At 48.5% G+C, this 19,095-nt stretch overlaps 1 protein-coding gene across 2 annotated transcripts in view; it reads left to right on the top strand.

Moving 5' to 3' along the window:
* Nucleotides 1-4,414: 4,414 nt before the first annotated feature.
* The window catches only part of LRRTM4 (leucine rich repeat transmembrane neuronal 4), a 259,374-nt gene continuing 244,693 nt past the window's right edge, over nucleotides 4,415-19,095 (top strand). The window contains exons 1-2 of one of the 2 annotated variants that reach the window (XM_069618861.1): nucleotides 4,415-5,372; nucleotides 11,859-13,393. In XM_069618861.1, the coding sequence (XP_069474962.1) occupies nucleotides 5,369-5,372; nucleotides 11,859-13,393 (1,539 nt within the window). In that variant the 5' untranslated portion in view covers nucleotides 4,415-5,368. The remainder of the gene's footprint in view (nucleotides 5,373-11,858; nucleotides 13,394-19,095) is intronic. The other variant, XM_069618862.1, reaches the window with a different exon arrangement.

The raw sequence follows: 19,095 nt of genomic DNA, 5'->3' as shown, positions 1-19,095 counted from the left end.
CGTAACATTTCTATTATTTTTGTTTTTGGGATTCTGCATACGCCGTCTATTGTGTCTATCTCTATTCCTAAAAAGATAATGTTTGTGGATGGCTTGGTAGTCTTCACAGCTGCCAATGGGATGCCCCATTATGCAGCCATCCTTTCTAATGCTGCCATTGCCCTGTTGCATTCATCCGACTCTGTTGGGCCCATCACCATGAAATCATCCAGGTAGTGCACTACTTTGACCCCTGGCATTTGTTTCCGAAATGCCCATTGAAAAAAGGTGCTGAATTGTTCAAATTTGTGCGCAGGACACTGTGCAGCCCATGGGGAGGCATCTGTCCACATAGAACATGTTATCAAAAGTGAAACCTAACCACTGTTGTGAACTTGGTTGGACTGGTTGTAACCTGAAAGCGGATTCAATGTCTAGTTTAGCCATAAGCCCCATAAGGGCTTTCCTGCCGCAGTCCTGTATTAATCTTAGGGCCTGCTGGAAAGGTGTTTAACTAACTGCGGATTCAGTGTGGAGGATCCCGTCATTGAGAGAGTGGCCCCTGGGATATGACAAATGGTGTATTAGCCTCATCTTCCCTGGTTCTTTTTTCGGTACCAAACCTAGTGGGGACACTAGGAAGTTTGGGAATGGCATTGTTTCCCAGGGGCCTCCAATCCTTCCCAGGTGTAATTCTTTCTCTATTTTATCTCTTACTACCTTTGGGTTGTCCCTGGCTGAGACCAGGTTCCTTGGTATTTTCTGTGATCTTTCTCCCTTGAAAGGAATAATGAAACCTTCCTTAAAACCCCGCCAAATTGCTGTGCTGACTTCTTTGTCGGGATAATTAATTAGAGCCTCACTAAAGTTTTCTGGGTTGATGGGGGTTCAGCCTGCTTCCAAACTTGGTGGAAACGTTTCTTCACTGATCTTCTTTCTTGCTATTTTTTTAGCGTAATCTGGTACAGTTGATTGCGGGGTGTTCCGCATTGCAATTGGTGCAATTGTGTTTATACCAGCACTCTTTCCCCCATGAGCACTGATTTTTTCCATAATTCCTGCATGGAATAGTGGATTTTTGGGCGTGGTGAGCTTTGCTCTGCCCTCGGGTGTTTGACCTAGCCTCCCATGGCTGGTTTTTCCAAAAGGGCTGCTCTCCTTTCCTGTATTTTTCATTTTCAGTAGTTTTATTACCCCCATATGAGTTTTTATTAGTCTTACCGGTTGCGCAATCTCCTCCTCTGATGGAGGTTTGGCATTCAATACATATACATCGTTTTGCACTTCATCCCATTCTATTGCTGGTCTTTCTGACATATTCCTTCTGAATCTTATGTCGTAGGCTAGCCAACCCTTCCCTTTTTGAGTGGTTTTTACCTCTCTGATTTTATCTGCATATGCCCATAGCTTTATTCCATCCCCCGGGAATTTTTCCATAAAGATAGTTGCCAAAATGGCAAAATATTTTGACCAGTTGTCCTAGTTCTGTTCTACCTGGGCATTCCTGGCTATGGCTTTGTCCTCGATCTATTTGAGATACCTGAAAGCATCCTTCCCTTTGCGTTGAGCCTCTATTAGCGAAAATATTTCAATGAATGTTTCATGTTCTCGCATAATTTAGATAATATACTGTTTTTGTTACCTTTGCTAAGGTCTTTTGATGCCTTGGTTTTCTTTTTTGGGGTGGGGGCTGTCTTCCTCCCCCACTGGTAGTGGCAACCCCTCCTAAGGTATTAGATATAGATTTTCTCTGACTCAGCCCCATCCATAATGTTCAGCTGCCTCAATTGCCGCTTGTAAATGTGGTGATTTGGGGTTTTTTGGCACATTTTTGGGCTCCTGTGGTTTTCTTTTGGGTGCCATGATGTTCCCTAGTTGGAGAAATAAAAATAACAAACACTGTTTAAATTCTAGCCGGCAAACTGATGACGTGCCCTGTATTGGTGTACTGCTAGTACATGCATTTGTTAAAATAAATGCTTGGCCCCTGTGCAGGTAAATGTATAAAGTCACAAATGTTTTCGTTGTTACCCGTGTTCAGGTAACTGCTTAGATGTGCCCCGTGGTGAGGTACTGTTTGTTTGACCTATTTGTTTCAGATTCAATGCGGTTTTAGTTAACTACGTGCCTCCAAAATAAAAACTTTCCCCTTTCTGCTTTGCAGCTCTGCAGAGCGATATGAATCGTGCTGCACTTTTAGTCGCGTGCCTGGGTCATAGGTCGTTTTGCTTTTTTCACCGTTAAAACCAAGTCGAATTAGAAGATCTGCTGTTCAATATTTGCTTGATCATACACGGGTGTCTTACGCTTCACTGCCCGCTTCCTGCCAAGTAGTATTGACTCGTGCTCCGCAAATACGTGCTGCTGTGGCGTGTGTAAAAACGGCAAATTTGTAAATATTGTATTCTCCTTCCTCCTACTTCTTTTACTGTTGCCCGCTTACATTGGGTCTCACAACTCAAAACAAACATTGACTTTCTTGATTAATTACATTGAAAAAAATTGGTTTCTCCATTGCGGATTGTTTACTTTATGCTGCTCTGTGTTGGCTTGTTTCCAAATTGTGGAAGCATGACCTCCTACCTCTACCAAGCTCATTCCGGGTCCTGTTGTTTTAAGCAATCACGGCAAAGGGGCAGACTTACTTGTAAACGATGTCCACCGCCTGCGTCGTGTTCCCCCGGTTGCTGGATCTTACTTGGGTGTTCCTAGCCGCTGGTCTCTGCTGCCGTGCTGCGTTCAACTGCTGGGAAGACTCCGGTTGGTGCCCTCTGCACGGTAATCGAGTCTCCTCCACCCGACTGAACATTTCTCAACCGCTGCACGCTCGAATGAATACCGCCGCTCGAACTCAATGTTTGTGAACTCGGCTGGGGAAGCTTAAATGAAAGACGCCAAGTAAACGGCGAACTTGGAGCATGAAACGTGGCTAAGGAGGTAAAATAAGCAAAGTCGCTGAGTGCACAGCAAACTTTAAGAAAAGGAGGAAGACACTGAGTACACAGCAAACTCCCTATTGCTGTTTGGGTCCCTGTACAGGGTGCACAAACAGTTAGTGCTTTTGTTTGCTTGGAGCAGCTCCTTATATGGGACCCAGGGGTAGCCCCTGGGTCCTTGTCTGTCCTTAGTGGGGGCTGGAAGCCAACCCCCCCAGGCCGGCACTTAAGATGACTGTCTGGGCCCCTAGTGAGGCTTTCCTTTGTATTTCCCCTGTCTGGCTGCTCTTGGTTGGTCTGGGTGCTTTGCACCCATTTGTTGTTGTGGAAGGGTGAGGTGTAAAGTCACACCTCACCCTTCCTGAGTTTTGCAGTACATGAGATGAGACTGCATGTCTCTTTGTGTGTTTGGGGAAGAGGGGAGCTGGGCCCTGGGGGAAGGCTGCTGCCCCTCTCCTGTGGCCTGCTGCCATGGAGCAGTAGTTACCGGGCCTCGCCTGGGGCTGCCCGGTGGCATCGCCCATTCTCATAACTTTCTGAAGTGAAGGAGGGCAGCAAAGCGGAGATATCATCTCTACTTTCCTTCCTTCTGTGTCTTGGAAGAGCACTTGGTTTTATGCTGGCGTCAGATTTCCATGCAGTCGTAAAATCAAAGATTTCCATGGAACAAGCCTTGCATTTGCAGCAGGCAGATTCGATTGGAATCCTTTATTTATTTATTTTTAAAACCTGTATTGTGCAATTTGAAGGCAGTGTTTTAGTTCTCTTAAAGTGGAGAGGAAAAGTGAAGCACACAGGCGATTTCGCCATAGTTTAGTCTTTACTTTTACGCTTTTCTTTGAGAGAGGCGAACATTGCATGAGGGCATCCAGCAGCACGCACATGAAGGTGTTGGCAGTACCCGGCTTGCAATGTCCTTTCTTGTAGTAAAATGAGGTCGCCCTGCCCCTCCCCTGCCCCCTGCCCCAGAATTACCACTCTGCCCCGTTTAAAATGAGGCTGGAGATTTGCAGACACAGGGAACGGCGTACAGCAGAACCTGCTGCGCATGCCCACACATTCCCTGAATGCGGGGGGGGGGGGAGTCCTAACCCCAATTCTAGATGCGCTGACGCATTCCAAAAAGTTACTTAAATGTGTAATGGGTTGAGCGTCTGTTTGTAGTTATCTGTTGCTCAAACTGTAAAAAACAAGAAAAAAAATAGTTCCATGGGTCAAAGCCGCTCTTGCTAATGTCGATATGCAACCTGAATGTCGCACAACGAAAAGGAGAAGCGACGCGAAATAGCAGTTATTTCACGAATTACGCAAAGCACCTTGGCACGCACAAGACGTGCTGTGCACTCGGAAAGCACGGCTATTGTTAATAGCGTTTTATGAGCTAACAGCACGCCAGAACGTTGCGGTCCTTGGGTCAAATGCGTGACCCCCCCTAAACCTCTGCGTCGTGAATAGTGAGGCGACTACAGGAGACCCTCGGGAACAGTGAGGCCCTTTTACTGTGGAGAAGCACACGTTTGAACCCTTTGCGTGCACTGTCCGCGGCGTCCCTGCCCCCAAAGCACCGCCACTTGCCCCCCTCCCCATCCAGCCGAAGTCGTCTCGCTGCTAACGCGCCCGTCTTTTCCACATGCACAGCACTGACATGGCAGGATTAATTGAATAAAACCGCGGCAAGGAGGGCGACTGCGCCTTTAATTGTGTTTTGTGATAGAGGAAGGGCTGCATAGCAATGACAGGCGCACTTGTTCGCAGTTTTGATGTACAATCGGGTTCCTCCAGTGGAGGGCAGTCGCCATATCGAGCGGCGCAGGCTGAGCGCTCTGCAGCAGCATTGCACGGACGGTCTCTAGGAAGGCAGTGCTGAGCCAGACAAGGGCTGCCTTTCACGCAGCGACAGCCGCCTTCCGAGCCAGCCCGGCTCAATGGATCCGGCCGCCAGACAGCGCTTCTAGAGCCGGGGCTCCAACGGACCCAGCGCGACGGGCTGCTCAACCCCCTTGGGACCGATGGGGCGACGGAGGGTGCTCTGCTTCAGCTGGGGATGGCCGGGGAGGGTAGCGTGAAGGATGCCAGGATTTCGGAGCGCCACTGCCTGGGAGAAGTTGATGCTCGGCTGCTGCTGCTGCAGCAACCCACCTCCAGTGCAGATTACACATTAAGCGGATAACCCCTTTGGTGAAATCGGGAGGCGGCGATCAAGAGTGTTGGCTGCGACCACCTATGCCCTTGGATCACCCCACTCCACTAGCCCCCACCCGCCCCACTTGCCCTCGCACGGGGGGAACTTTGCTTGGTTTGCCAGGATGCTTGCTGGAACAGGGATGCTGCGAGTGACGGGCATTGCCTAAAATGAAGACATTGGCGCTTTAATCGGAAATAATCCACACGCAAAAAGGAACTCGCCAACACAAATCACCGGGAAAGAGGACCTGATTATCAGATGACAGAGAATGGGTGAGTGAACTTCTTCCAGTGCGCCCACGGTGTGAACTGTGTACATGTATGTGGTCGGGCTAGCGAGGGGGATGACCTGCCCCGGGACGGGGGTGGCATCTGGGCAGTGGGACTGCTGGGGTGATGGGGGCCCCACAAAAGGTGAGCTGGGATCCCATTGGATGTGTTTGCTTTCCTGCTCTGGCCATTCAATGGGCACATAGATTGAAGAAAGAATGCGTGCCAGCATCAATTGCCCTACCAAGCGGTACGCCCATGCCCAGTGCCCCATCCGAATCTACATTAAGCCCCCCCGCCCCTGTCCCCAACAGGACAATATCCTGCATTAAGTGCCTGCGTTAGGGTGCATGCCAGGATTGACAGCACAGCCAAGATGAATGCCAATATTGTGTGCCCCTCTCCACTCTGGATTGATTCCAGTATTACGTGCTCATTCAGGATGCATGCTCTAATTAAGTGCCCCCATTCCCCACCCCACACGGGACTGGGCCAGTTGTACCCCCCACCCCCCGCCCCCAACACGCACACTCACATCTCCCATAGAGGATCGACTCCATAATAAAGTGCCCCACATCAAGAAATATGTCAATATGCATTGCCCCCTCTCCCACCCATCACGGTTCATGCCATCGATATCGGGGGTTTCCATCACTAGCTATGGTGCCCTTATAAAATTCCTCTATCAAGGGATGTGTGCCAGAGATCTGACCTATACGAGCAATGCCAGTATGAATTGCCCCCCATTAGGATCCATGTCAGTATGTACAGCCAGGTGGGTTCTGTGACAGTGGCCAGGGTACCCTTCAGAAGCTATGCCAGTAATCAGCGCCCTATCAGGATGTGTGCCACTATTCATCGACGCCGGATCTTCTCCACTTTGATCCAGGCCAGCCTTAATAGCCCCATAGGAACATATGTCAGTATGTATTGCCCACGTCAGACTACATGCTAAAATATATAGTTGCAGATGACACCTACGCTGCCCACTCCCGAACTTAAATCCTCGCTCCCCCAACACGCATACAGTTTGCATCGTCAAAACAACACGATCCTTGCATTTGCGTCAAACCTATTGCGCTATCCCCAGGCACTCTGACCCTCCCGTCTCTTCTCCCCACGGCCCCACTTACGTAGAGCAGCGCTCCGCGTGAGAGGCACAGCAACAGCCTAAAACGTGCATATCCATAAAACCTGCGCTTAGATTTCCATACGGTGCCCATGCGAGATGAGCAGATACGCAGGCATGAGCAGCCAACTGCGCGCTACGTGTAGGCGTGGAAGGCAATACATGTCTGCCCAGCGCAGTCTTGCTGGAGGCCAGATCTCCCTCTTGCCTCGATATCAGTCGGCTTAGCATCACGTAGCAAGCAGACACACGCGTGTCAACTCCACACAGGACTTGAGTGGGCGCAAGGCCCTTTGGAAAAGTCACCCAGTGCTGCAGGTTTCGAACTGCCACCACCATGCCCCGCACATATCGTGGGTTTGTGTGGTTGTTGGGTATCTGGTGCTCTGGCAGCTCCTTGTGCCCTGTGGGTTTGTGTGGTTGTTGGGTATCTGGTGCTCTTGGAGGTCCTTGTGCCTTGTGGGTTTGTGTGGTTGTTGGATATCTTGTGCTCTGGAGGAGGGCCGTTCAAGGCAGGCCACAGCAGCGCAGAGCCCAGGATGCTGGCGATTCATTTGAGGCATTCCAACAAAAGGGCAAGCTGCGGGCTCCGCACTTCACTGGTTGAGGCATATTTGTATGCGATACTGGTCTCAATTCAACCCGTTTCGAATAGGCCTGGCGCCATCCCAGAGGCTACATCTCGCTCCAGGCAGTGAAGCTGGCATGCGCCCAGCCTAGCCTGGGGACAATGAGCACCCCAGTGTGTTAGGGAATGTGTGATGGATGAAGGTAGGAGGGGGCCCTAGGAGAGCAAAACTTAGCAGGGAACTCCTCTTAGGCCGCACACTTTGAGAGGGGGCTAGCTGAACGCTGAACGTAGGAGGGGGTTCGTTTTAAGGGACAGCTCACTTTGAAATGGAGCTTAGGGGGAGCTGAACTGACAATGGAGGTCCCAGAAGGAGGTAGCCCAGTTGGAGAGGCAGCTAAAGAGTGTTCAGCTGTGGAGAGAAACCACTCCGGGAGTCCGCCCACCTTACGAGGGAGCTAGAGAAAAGCTTGAAGGATGAAGGAACTCACCTTAGGAGGTAGCTTACTTTGAGAGGAGGTTACTTTGTGAGACAGGTGGGTTGGAACTCATCTTGTGTGGACACCCATCTGAGGAGGCAGGGCAATTTGAGACAAAGCTAAGAGTGTATTATGTTAAGGAAGGTGGTCCTCTTAAAGTACAACGTTCGCTCAGAGCGGTTGCCCTACCAAGGATCATTTGACCTAATGAGGTAGCTCACTTTTAGAAACACAATGCAGGGAGCCCACCTCAAGAAGCAGCTCGATTTGAGAGGGAGCTAGAAAGGAAATCAAACTAGATGATCTTATGGAGAATAGCTTGGTTTTTAAGGTGCTTGTGTATGTTCATATAGCTCAGGGCTTGTGGGCATCCAGACTCGCCTCTGGTCTTGCTACAGGGACTACACCCAGCACTGAAGCATTTATTGAGCTCAGTTGCATCAGAGATGCACAAATAGGACACGGTTCAACTATGTACCTAGCAACGGTCATGATCATGTTGGTCTTCTTATGAGGGCGCACACTAAGAGAGGGAAGAATGCTTTCACCTCAGCAAGAAGATCACTTTTGGGGGAAGGACAGCGCATTAGGGGGACAAGGAAGGTTTGCCAGAAAGTCCATTATCCGAGTAGGGAGTTCACATTGATATGTAGCTTGGAGGGAGTGACTCTCGGGAGGATGCCCACAAGATGAAGGAGATCACCTTAGTGACCAGGAATATATAAAGGATATATTACATAGGCAGACAGCTGACCTTTTGAAGATGCTGGGGTGGCTCACGCCTTAAGTGTATTATCGTGTTGACAACTTGATCACTGCGCAATCACCTACAGAGGGAACTAGCAGGTGGATTTTTCCCTAGGAAAAAGCTGTATCTTAGCTTGCACTAGGTGTAGGATACGAATGTGCTCGGTTTAGCAGATAGCCATAGGAACTCGGATTAAGACACGTCTAGGAGAGATCAGCTAAAATGGAGGCTGCTGAATGAGAGAGCTAGGAGGCAGCTCATCATCTGGAGGGGCCAGGGGGGAATTCACTAGTGAGGGGAAGTCAAGTAGTTAGAAAGAAGAGACCGAGGTCAATTTCCCCTATCAGTCATTGCATCTATTTTAACACAAAGCCCACGAGAATTGATCATCCAGACCAAACTCTCTGGTCCCACCACATCAAAACACACGCACAGACAGCCCCTACTTATCCGCACGCAGTAACTCCTCTCCAGGCACAAGACTGTCCAGAACAACACACACACACACATAGACATACAGAAACCAACCACCGGGCAGGCATATAGACACAGAAACATACACCCCTACCGCTGTCTCTGCCCCCCCCCCCCCCACACACACACACATTCACATTACAGGCGAGTGTACAGAAATCGTCCACACACTCACGACTCACCCAAATAGAAACGCACACTTACACACATAGACACAGACGAGCGACCAGGAACGTGTGCACCCTTTCCATGTACAATCAGTGGTGCGTGCATATAGTTATAGAACCATGTACACAGACACGCAGCGATATTAGCAAGCAAACATAACGCCACACGCAGTAGACACCCACACAGATCAGACTGACATACAGACACCCATACATACGCACATTCTCGAGCACACAACGTAATACAATTATACACTTGCCTACAGATACGCAGTTTGACGTGCACATGAACGCATAGTTCCACCCTTCTCCCTTTTGCGCACACATACCTCCAGCACGCAGGCATGTGTGGGCGCAATTTTATACAAACGCATACACATATTTAAGCAATTAAGCCTACCAAATCGTGCAAACTCTCGTGCAGGCTCCCGACATTGTATATAAAACACACGCACACACGCAGACGCGTTGACACATACCGGAAATGTAAAGCACAGGCACGCACGTTGGAATGTATATCGACATCTACTTTTACCCTTCGCAGACATTCATCCAGCCACACAGCTCACTCCCGCACACACGCACGCAAGGGTAATCGACTTTAGAACGGGGAATGCCCCACACAGGTTCCTAGCCGTATTACGAGCTATGGACCTGGGGAAGCACTGTTCATCGCAACTCCCCCTCTCAGCGTGACAGGTGGGGTGGCGGGTGAAGAAGGACAGCTATTTTGTTTAGACCCGGAAGTCCGCGCCCCGCAGGAATGTGAAATCGCGCCGCCGCACCAGCAGGAGATGCTAATGCACCAGAGCACGGCGCGCGGTGTACGCCTGGCGGGAGAGAGCCCCGTGCTCCGCACACCGCAGGGAGCTGCCAGTGCACAGAGGAGTCCTTTTCTGTGGAGGCGTTTCTCAAACGGTGTCCTCGAAATAAACGGGTTCCAGTGACCAGAGGGTCTCCCATGATTTCCAATCACAGGGGCACAAGTTTGCATCGAGATTCCACCGTGTTATTCCATAATTACGCACATAGTGCGCGCCAGGAGCATGGCGGGAAGCTCGGCGGGTTAATGCGGTGATCTCTGTAAACGCGCATCTTTGCAGTGTAGAATCATTCTTTCATCCTTCTGGAGTCTGACACATGCCACGATTGAGCTAGCTTGGCGAATACTGACTAAAGGGCAACTCGATAATCCCGCTTGCGCTCTGCGTTAGGTCTACTTGAAGCTACACACGAACGCCCCCACCCCACCCCTCATACCCGTCCTAATTTCAGTTCCCTGTAACGGTGACTATCCTCGTGAAAGGCCACACCACCGGGCAGGCATCTCTCTGAAGCACACAGGAAACGTGCATATCTCCATCTGCCACTGGCATTTGCCCTGGGCTACTGTGTCCTGTATTGCCCGTGTCTCGGTTTACACCGAAAGAGCCAGGTGGCAGACGGAGGGCCACCGTCGTGACACTGACTTCATGCCTGTATTGTCTGTATCGCGATTGCTGCCGCGGGCGTTTTAGCGCTGTAAATAAAGGGGCCGGCACATTACCCGACGCAACATTCCATGCGTTCTGACGTCGGGTGGGTGGAAGCTTGAGCTCACGTTGGAAACGGTGGAATTTCGTAAACCGATTTCTGCAGCAGATGCAGTAAGTCTCCGGGTCACCTCCCCAACTTTCCAAGGTCTAAAGGTTTATTTCAGGACAACACTTCAGAAAAAGGACTGCAGGTGGGAGAGCAGCTTTGAACTCTCGGGTCTATTGCAGAAGCACGCGCGCAGCGCCCAGGTGAACACACGCACATATAGAAAGGTATTCAGATCTCGACATTGCTGCGTTGCTGTTTGGTCTTTTGGACAGCAGCATACGCAGAGAACAACGTCTCAGAGCGCTAGAAGCAGATGGAAAAATACAGAGATGCGCACGATGTTAAAAGGTATGAAACAGAGAGAACGAAAAGCTGCAGGGAGACAGCAACGGTGCGAGATGGAGAAAAGACATGCAGAACACAGCGATTATGATAGGGGGAAGCAAGAAGAGACAGACCGAGATAGGCCAACAGAGAGACAGGCAGGCCGATCACTTCATAGGGATATAGATAAATAGACAGGGGGTTCCAGATAAACGAGAGCATTTGAGATAATGAGGATACGGCAGAACCTCGAGGTGTTTATGTGGGAGAGAGAGAGATGGGGGGAGAGAGAGAAAGCGAGAGAGAGGTGAGAGAGGGGGAGAGAGAAGAGAGAGAGAGAGAGAGGGATGAGAGAGAGAGAAGAGAGAGAGGAAGGCACATGTGAAGCATTACGAGAAGCCACGCGGCATATATATGAAACACAAAATATAGAGAGCTGTTGTACATATACATTGACAGAGGAAAGAGGTAGAACGGTGGAGCAACATTAATATCCATAAAAGGAGTCAAAGATCAGAGACCAAGGTTGCATGGAAAATAGACTGACAAGGATGCAGACAGGCAGACTGAGATTGTGACATGATGCATATTTATTTATTGTGCATTTGTTAGGCGCTTATACATCAACAACTTGTTTTTCAAAGCGCCCACAGGGAAAAGGGGAGGGAACATGGGAATAAAGAAAGCGCCCACAGGGAAAAGGGGAGGGAACATGGGAATAAAGGCATCCAGAATAAACTGATGAACAGGAAAGGGGCGGTCCTACTAGACCTTGTGAGCATTCGGAACCTGCACGTGCAGCAGATTGAAAGAGGACACACAAATAACTGGTGATGACGGATAGAATAAAACAGGCGAACACACTGTGGGCAGGCCGCTGAAGGACGCCACACAGTAAAGCGTCAGTAGGTCAGCCATGGCCAGCCTTCCAGGAGATCCTCACACATAAAACGTTGGATATCTCCTCACTAGTTCGGCTGCTCACTCTGCCTATTTTTTTCTCGCCCACACTGCAGGTTCCCCTGGCATGAAGCAGCTGCTGCTGGTGCTACTCCCTGCCCTGCTGCTGGTGGTGATGCTGGCAGGGGCCCAGCGATCCTGCCCCAAGAACTGCCGGTGTGATGGCAAGATCGTCTATTGCGAATCACATGCCTTTAAGGACATCCCACATAATATCTCTGCCGGCTCCCAAGGACTGTCGCTGCGCTACAATAGCATCCAGAAGCTCAAGTCACGTCAGTTTGCCGGGCTCCACCAGCTTGTCTGGCTCTATCTGGACCACAACTACATCAACTCTGTGGACGAGGAGGTGTTCCAAGGGATCCGCCGGCTGAAGGAGCTGATCCTCAGCTCCAACAAAATCACCCACCTGCACAACAAAACCTTCCACCCTGTCCCCAATCTACGCAACCTTGATCTGTCCTACAACAAGCTGCAGTCTCTGCAACCAGAGCAGTTCAAAGGACTCCGCAAACTCCTGATCTTGCATTTGAGGTCCAATTCACTCAAAACTGTGCCAATCCGGGTCTTCCAAGACTGCCGGAACCTGGATTTTTTGGACTTGGGCTATAATCGCCTGCGCAGCCTTTCCCGAAATGCTTTTGCTGGCTTGCTTAAGCTCAAGGAGCTACACTTGGAACATAACCAGTTCTCCAAGGTCAACTTTGCTCACTTTCCTCGCCTCTTCAACCTGCGCTCTCTTTACCTGCAGTGGAACCGTATCCGCTCCATTAACCAAGGCCTGACTTGGACCTGGAGTTCCCTACACAACCTGGACCTCTCTGGGAATGACATCCAGGCCATTGAGCCAGGCACATTCCAGTGCCTGCCCAACCTACAGAAGCTCAACCTGGATTCTAACAAGTTAGTCAATGTCTCACAGGAGACAACTCTAGCCTGGATTTCTCTCACCTCTATCACTCTGTCGGGCAATATGTGGGAATGCAGTCGAAGCATTTGCCCACTGGTTTCTTGGCTCAAGAATTTCAAGGGTAACAAGGAGAGCACCATGATCTGTGCGGGACCCAAGAACATCCAAGGTGAGAAGGTCACAGAGGCCGTGGAGGCCTACAGCATATGTGCAGAAATCAAGGTGGTGGCCACAGAACGGGCATATCAGGCTCCCAAAATTCGCTGGCAATCACAGACCGTGCCCCAGCCAACCACAGCCCAGCTGGAGAGGGTGTCCCCAACAACCTTCACAGCCAGCCCTTCCCCTGGCCTACAGACAGCTGGAACAGAGCAGGAGTATGAACATGTTTCATTTCATAAGATTATTGCTGGGAGTGTGGCTCTCTTCCTCTCGGTGGCCATGATTCTTTTGGTCATCTATGTGTCCTGGAAGCGGTACCCAGCCAGCATGAAGCAGCTGCAGCAGCACTCGCTTATGAAGAAGCGTCGGAAAAAGGCCCGGGAGTCCGAGAGGCAAATGAACTCGCCGCTGCAGGAGTACTATGTGGACTACAAGCCAACAAACTCTGAGACCATGGATGTATTGGTTAATGGAGCTGGTCCCTGCACATACACCATCTCTGGCTCAAGAGAATGCGAGGTATGAACTCCGATCCTCTACTAAAAAAAAAAAAAAAAAACACTTTTCTGCTACTTGGAAGGCGAGGTGAATGTTTGAAGCTCTTGAGGCATCTAGCAAGGATGAATGAGACTTTTGCTTGTGGGTTTTTCTGTTTTTTCGTTTTTATGTTTCTTTTTTTATTCTTATTTTTTTTTTTTTTTGGGCTCGGTTGTGGAACGGTTTAATGAATGAAAAGGCAACCCAGGCAAGCAACAGTGGTGATTTTGGTTTTGCAAAATTGAACCAGGTTTTTCCAGGATGAGAGAAGAAAAAAAAAGTTTGAATCGAAAATTTGATCCAGCCATTTTCGTTTTTTTTTAAAAAAAAAAAAAGGCAGTTGGTGTCTAGGGGCTAAACTGTGTGTTTTTTTAAATGCGGGGCATCCCTGCCAAATTAGAGGCTGTATTCTTTATCACTTGGTGTGGACTGGTCCAGGATGTTATCCTTTCAAAAAATATCTGGATATGAAGAGGAATTAAGCCAAAGATAAATTTGTAAAAATGTCCGGTGGGGCTGCAAATGTCTCCCTTGGTGCGTGTACAGATGCTGATAGGAGTTGGCTGTCACTTGCCGTTTAACTTTCTGCGAGGGCGTTTATTTTAGACTTCTGCTGAACTTCTGCCCCCGGAGGGCCTACTGTTTTTTGTAACATTGCTGGTACATGTCGCACCCTGTGCTAAGGGACATGGCCTTTTGATCATGGTCCATTGCGTCATCGTTTAAAAGTTTCTACATTCCAAAACACGGTGTGCTGTCCTATGATGACCTACAATATGGTGCCTGGAGATTAAACATGTTACCCGCAGGTGATGGCGTGGCTCCTTTTATCTTTGCTGGAGGGAGATTCTGCTTTGGGACAGTGGGTGGGCCTAAGATGGACGCTAGGTGATGTTTGTACACGGATCTCAGACCAGTCACCATTACCTCGCTGTCAGACCACATTTCCTCCCTTAGACTGAACCACTCTTAAGAAACCACCGCCAAGAACCGCCCTTAACCACTCTTTGGAACCATCCTTAAGAAAAACAAAATCCACATAGCTTGCCTTGCAAGCTAAGTGGTTTGCCTTTCTTCATGGTCATGGTCAGAATATATGAAGATATTTTTAATAAATGCATGCCTTTAAATTTCTGAAGAAAAACATATCTTTCAGTTATTGAATTATGCAAACCCTGCCTTCACTTGGATTTATACAATTTAGTACACACTTGTCTCTAAGGGCTTTCTTCAGAATGCCAATTCCCCCATTTGCATTGTGTCTTTTACATGCAGCCTTAGAGGAACAAGGAATAGAACTGCAGTCGTCAAACTGCAGCTACTACACGTGGGCTGAGAGATTCGATTTCTGGCTCTTAAAGCAATCGTTCCATTCCTCCTCTGCTACCTACAGTGAGTTTGCGACACGTCTGGGATCTCTATTTGATGGAATCGGGACCAAACATGTTCCATGTTTTTTGGCGTTGGGTTATTGCTCTGAGCACAGTGCCTGACAATCCGCCAGAGAGACACAAGCAACACACAGTATAACAAGAGATACACAAATCACCACATTTCCCCTGGTTGATGTTGTCAAACAGTAGGACACGTCTGATGGAATTCAGATGATGTTAGGTTTCTGTTGGAATGATTCAAGGGGACACTCTGCATATTGTGCAGATGATAGATGGGGACTATGGTATGTGCAACATACTGGGATCATTAAGTCAACCTCACAAACAGAAGCAACATATGCTGATCCCAACACACACGCTTCATCACACTTACAATCAACTGCATTATAGCCCAATTACCCTAAACCAGCATCGCTCCCAACATTACATTTTGAAGTCATTTAGACGCGTGTGAGTACACACACACACATGCGCGTGCACGCGCACCCACACACACACACCCACCGCCCTTGATAACCTGGCATTGCTACACCACCAGGAAAATTGTCAACCTAAATTACACAACCAGGAAAAGGGTCAACCTAAATAGCAGTATATTTATTGGAGTGAGTGTGCCTAGGTTGGGAGAAGGGCGGGTACAGACTATTGACCTCTCGATACCTTGAATGTAATTCCCGTGTTTGATTTTTGTGTGGAAACATCTGGCTTTGCAAAGCTAATTGCAGTGGATTAAGCGGTAATTCAGGAATATTCTAGAGGGTTGTCTGACCATTCCTTGGCAGGTCTAAGCCAAGGAAAGGGAACTGGACTGGGAGAAGTCCATGACATTTCTGACTGGACGTCCAATTGTGCTTAGACCTGTGGGCATTTTGAGGCTCATACTAGCATGACACCTCTGAAGGGCCTGTCAGGTCAGTGAACCATGGCATTTAGCAATAGAGGGGGATCCTTGGTTACCCAAAGCTGATGCCATGGCCCTGGAGTCTGTTTATATGTAAGTTTAATAAGGAGCATTTTTCATAACCAAAGTCCTTTGCAGATTAATAACACCTGATGCACTGCCACGCTTTGCTGCTGTGTGCCATCTAACTAAGAAGCATTGCTTTGTCACCAGCCGGCCCCCTCTCATGCATACGCTGCATCATTTACATCAGAAAGAGGCCCTCTGAGAATATCATTATTAAATACGTGAGTTGTGGCACTACTGCGAAAGGTAGCAGCTTCAATAACCTGCCACTAAATCTGATGATGATGATGATGATAATAATAGTAACAATAACAAAAACAATAACAACTACTGCAAGGAAGCAATGCCACATTTGGAATCAATTAAAACGTTCCATGAATGTGCAGATGAGCCAACCAGAAGATGATAACATATGCAAAAATGGTGCCTCATAATATTAAGACTGGTTCAGGAATGCTGCACTTATTTTGCCAAATTAAGTGCCCGCATGGTAGCATGGGCTCAGAAAACAATGGCACACCATCAGCATTTTGACTGGCATAGTGGACCCCTAATAGATGCAAATGGATGTATTCGAAGTGGTCTGGGTTCTATTGGATGGTAATGTGTGATCTGGATTTTCCAAGTTCTACTTTCCAAATCCAGACTGCACATCCTGCAATACCTAACAAGGTAACACATAACACTCGGCCTCATTACAAGTTTGCTGATTCGGTAACTACGGTACCAGTAAGCTTGCCGGTGCCATAGTTACCGGACCGGCAAACTACGAGTTCTGCTCGCGGGTGTCTTTTCACCCCGGTGGACCGGCACCGCGAGCAGAGCATGTCGGCTGCACCGGCACCATTCTGAATGGTGCCGGTGCATCCTGCCTCCCCCTTCCCATTGAACCCTATGGGGCTCAAATGGGAATGGCGAGCATTTTTCACTGGCGCCCGGGAATGGGCAAATACCGGGTCCGGCGGGGCCATAATGACCAGGTAATTGCCCATTCTCGGGCGCCAGTAAAATGTGCAAATTCCATGGCAGCCTGTCGGTTTTACCGGCAAGTCAACCACCATACTTGTAATGAGGACCACTTACTGGTTTCCACAGTTATCTTAGAATAGATTGATTTATTATTATCATTCTATTAATAAAGATATTTCTTTGACAAGAGACTAAGGATGTGTAGGGCCCACACTGCGCATGGAGGGGAGAGAGAGAGAGAGTAGAGGACCGTCATACATAGTGTAGACCCTACCAGTTCCAAGCCTCTTCTCAAATACATATCTTGATTAATAGCAGGGCCAGGGCTGGTGCAGCAGTTTATGCCACCCCAGCCAGTGTGCTATGTGTGTGCCAGATCCCATGTTCTGCTGGCATATTATACGGTTTCAGAGACATATACCACCCCGTGACGTCCAGTTGCTAGAGGCTCACCTGGCAGTGGCATAACATTGTATTAATGCAGACCCAGCCCAGAGGCCATGGGGCAAGTAGGGATTGGGTCCAATGTTACATTATGTCGGTGTATTTTAAGGACTATCAATGCAGTTTTTAAAGTCAAGTAATGCCATTGCTGCTTAATTTGAAACCCCTAATTGCCGTTGCCACAAAGAGTTAGTACCTTGTGAAATCTGTACTAATTTAGATTATTGAAAATTAACCTAGGTTGACTTGCCTCAGTATCGACTTCTATTGGCCTGGTTTATCACGTGTTTTTAATGGGAAAATCCCATTGAAAACCGCTTCGTTACTCAGCCCCTATGTCTCCGGAGAATGCAGGATGTGGCAGCCTTTTTTCTCATCAGGCTGGTTGTGCAAAAAGCTAATTTGCCCGACTTTTCTCTCCCTGCCCCGGCTGGCAGTGGCACAGCAGTTTGATGTAAGCAATGTGTGCATCAATGAACTGGATAGGCTTCCTATCGCACAAGCCTGCACATTTCATGGATTACATTTGCTCGCTATGTTCTGCGGAGGAATGTGTAAGATGTTCTTTTGCCGCACTCTTCACAATCCCCCGAGCCAGGAAACCCCTAGTGTAGGCAGCTCCTTTTCAGCCTTCTCTCTGCATGCTCGGCAAACGCCGCTTCTTAGCAGCAGGACTGTCCCAGAAGCAGGACAGTGTGTCAGCAATAAGGCCCCCAGGGCAAGCAACTGGAATGAATGCCCCCATCTCTCTCCCTTTAGGTTTCTTCCTCTTTTTCTTCTTCTCGTTCCTTCTCATCTGTCAAACTTCAGTCACATCATATCTCCTCTTGTTTTCTTTTCGACCACCCCATTCCTTTCCTTCTATTTCTCTCTCTCTCCCTTATTCGTTTGGTTAGTCTTACATGCTCACCGATAAAGGCTTTACCTTGTCAAATGTGGTTCTGGTAGGCTCAATAATGAGGACTCAGGTTCCTTTACAATTTTAAATACAGCAGGCCCCTGTGAAGGAACAGCGATCCCACCAAAGATGTCAGGCTTTAATCTGTACGAACTGAGGGAATCTTAAGAGTCCCCTCTACATTTCCCCCTCTTTATTATTAAGCCAAGTCATGTTTGACATGAGGGTGGCTTCAGCCCGGATGTAATTGCCGGGACAATGCTCTCATGTTGTGCCCGGCCGCTTGCCCAGCATAGGCCCTCAGAATGGCGATCCGGGCAACTGCATTTCGCTCCTTTGCTTCACCAATGTCCTTGTACTTATTGTCCACTCTCATTTGTATAGCTAAATATTTGTATACAGGAACACTCGTCATGCCGGCCAATATGATATCAGTTCTCCTCAGCACAGCCTGTGACCCACTGACTATTGTAGCCGGTACATCCTCCTTTCATCGCTGGACTTTTTTTCACAGGTTTTTTTACCAGGAATTTTTTAACGAAAAAACCCATCAAATTTTTTTGTAGGGGGGGTAGAAAATTATATAAATGTGATGTGGGTGTTTGGGAATAGATAAAAACTGAAAGGCAATGGGGGATTGAGGAGGAACCCCCCCAAAAAATATATTTTTAAAAATTTGATGGGGTTGTTTGTTAAAAAATTAGCAGTAAAAAAACCTGTGAAAAAACATCCCACAATGAAATGACATGGAACCTCATAGCCTGAGTCTTGTCCATGTTTATCATCAGCTAATTTTCCTGGGCAGATTTTGTGAGCTCACACAAAGCCCTTCAAATGCCCACTAAAATGTGGTAACTTTATATAATGCTGCTAAGTGCTTCAAGACTTTGGCTTGAGGTATTTATCTCACACATAGAATACTAACAAGACTAGAATTTGTGTGCAGCACAACTTCCGTTGCCTTGAAGTGCTCTCTACAAGGGTGGGCTGGAGGTGGTGGGGGTTTGTAGAT

The sequence above is a fragment of the Ambystoma mexicanum genome, chromosome 10, assembly GCF_040938575.1.
Source record: "Ambystoma mexicanum isolate Mex_15411 chromosome 10, UKY_AmexF1_1, whole genome shotgun sequence".
Lineage (NCBI taxonomy): Eukaryota > Metazoa > Chordata > Amphibia > Caudata > Ambystomatidae > Ambystoma > Ambystoma mexicanum.
This window is presented reverse-complemented; position numbering and strand designations above follow the sequence as displayed.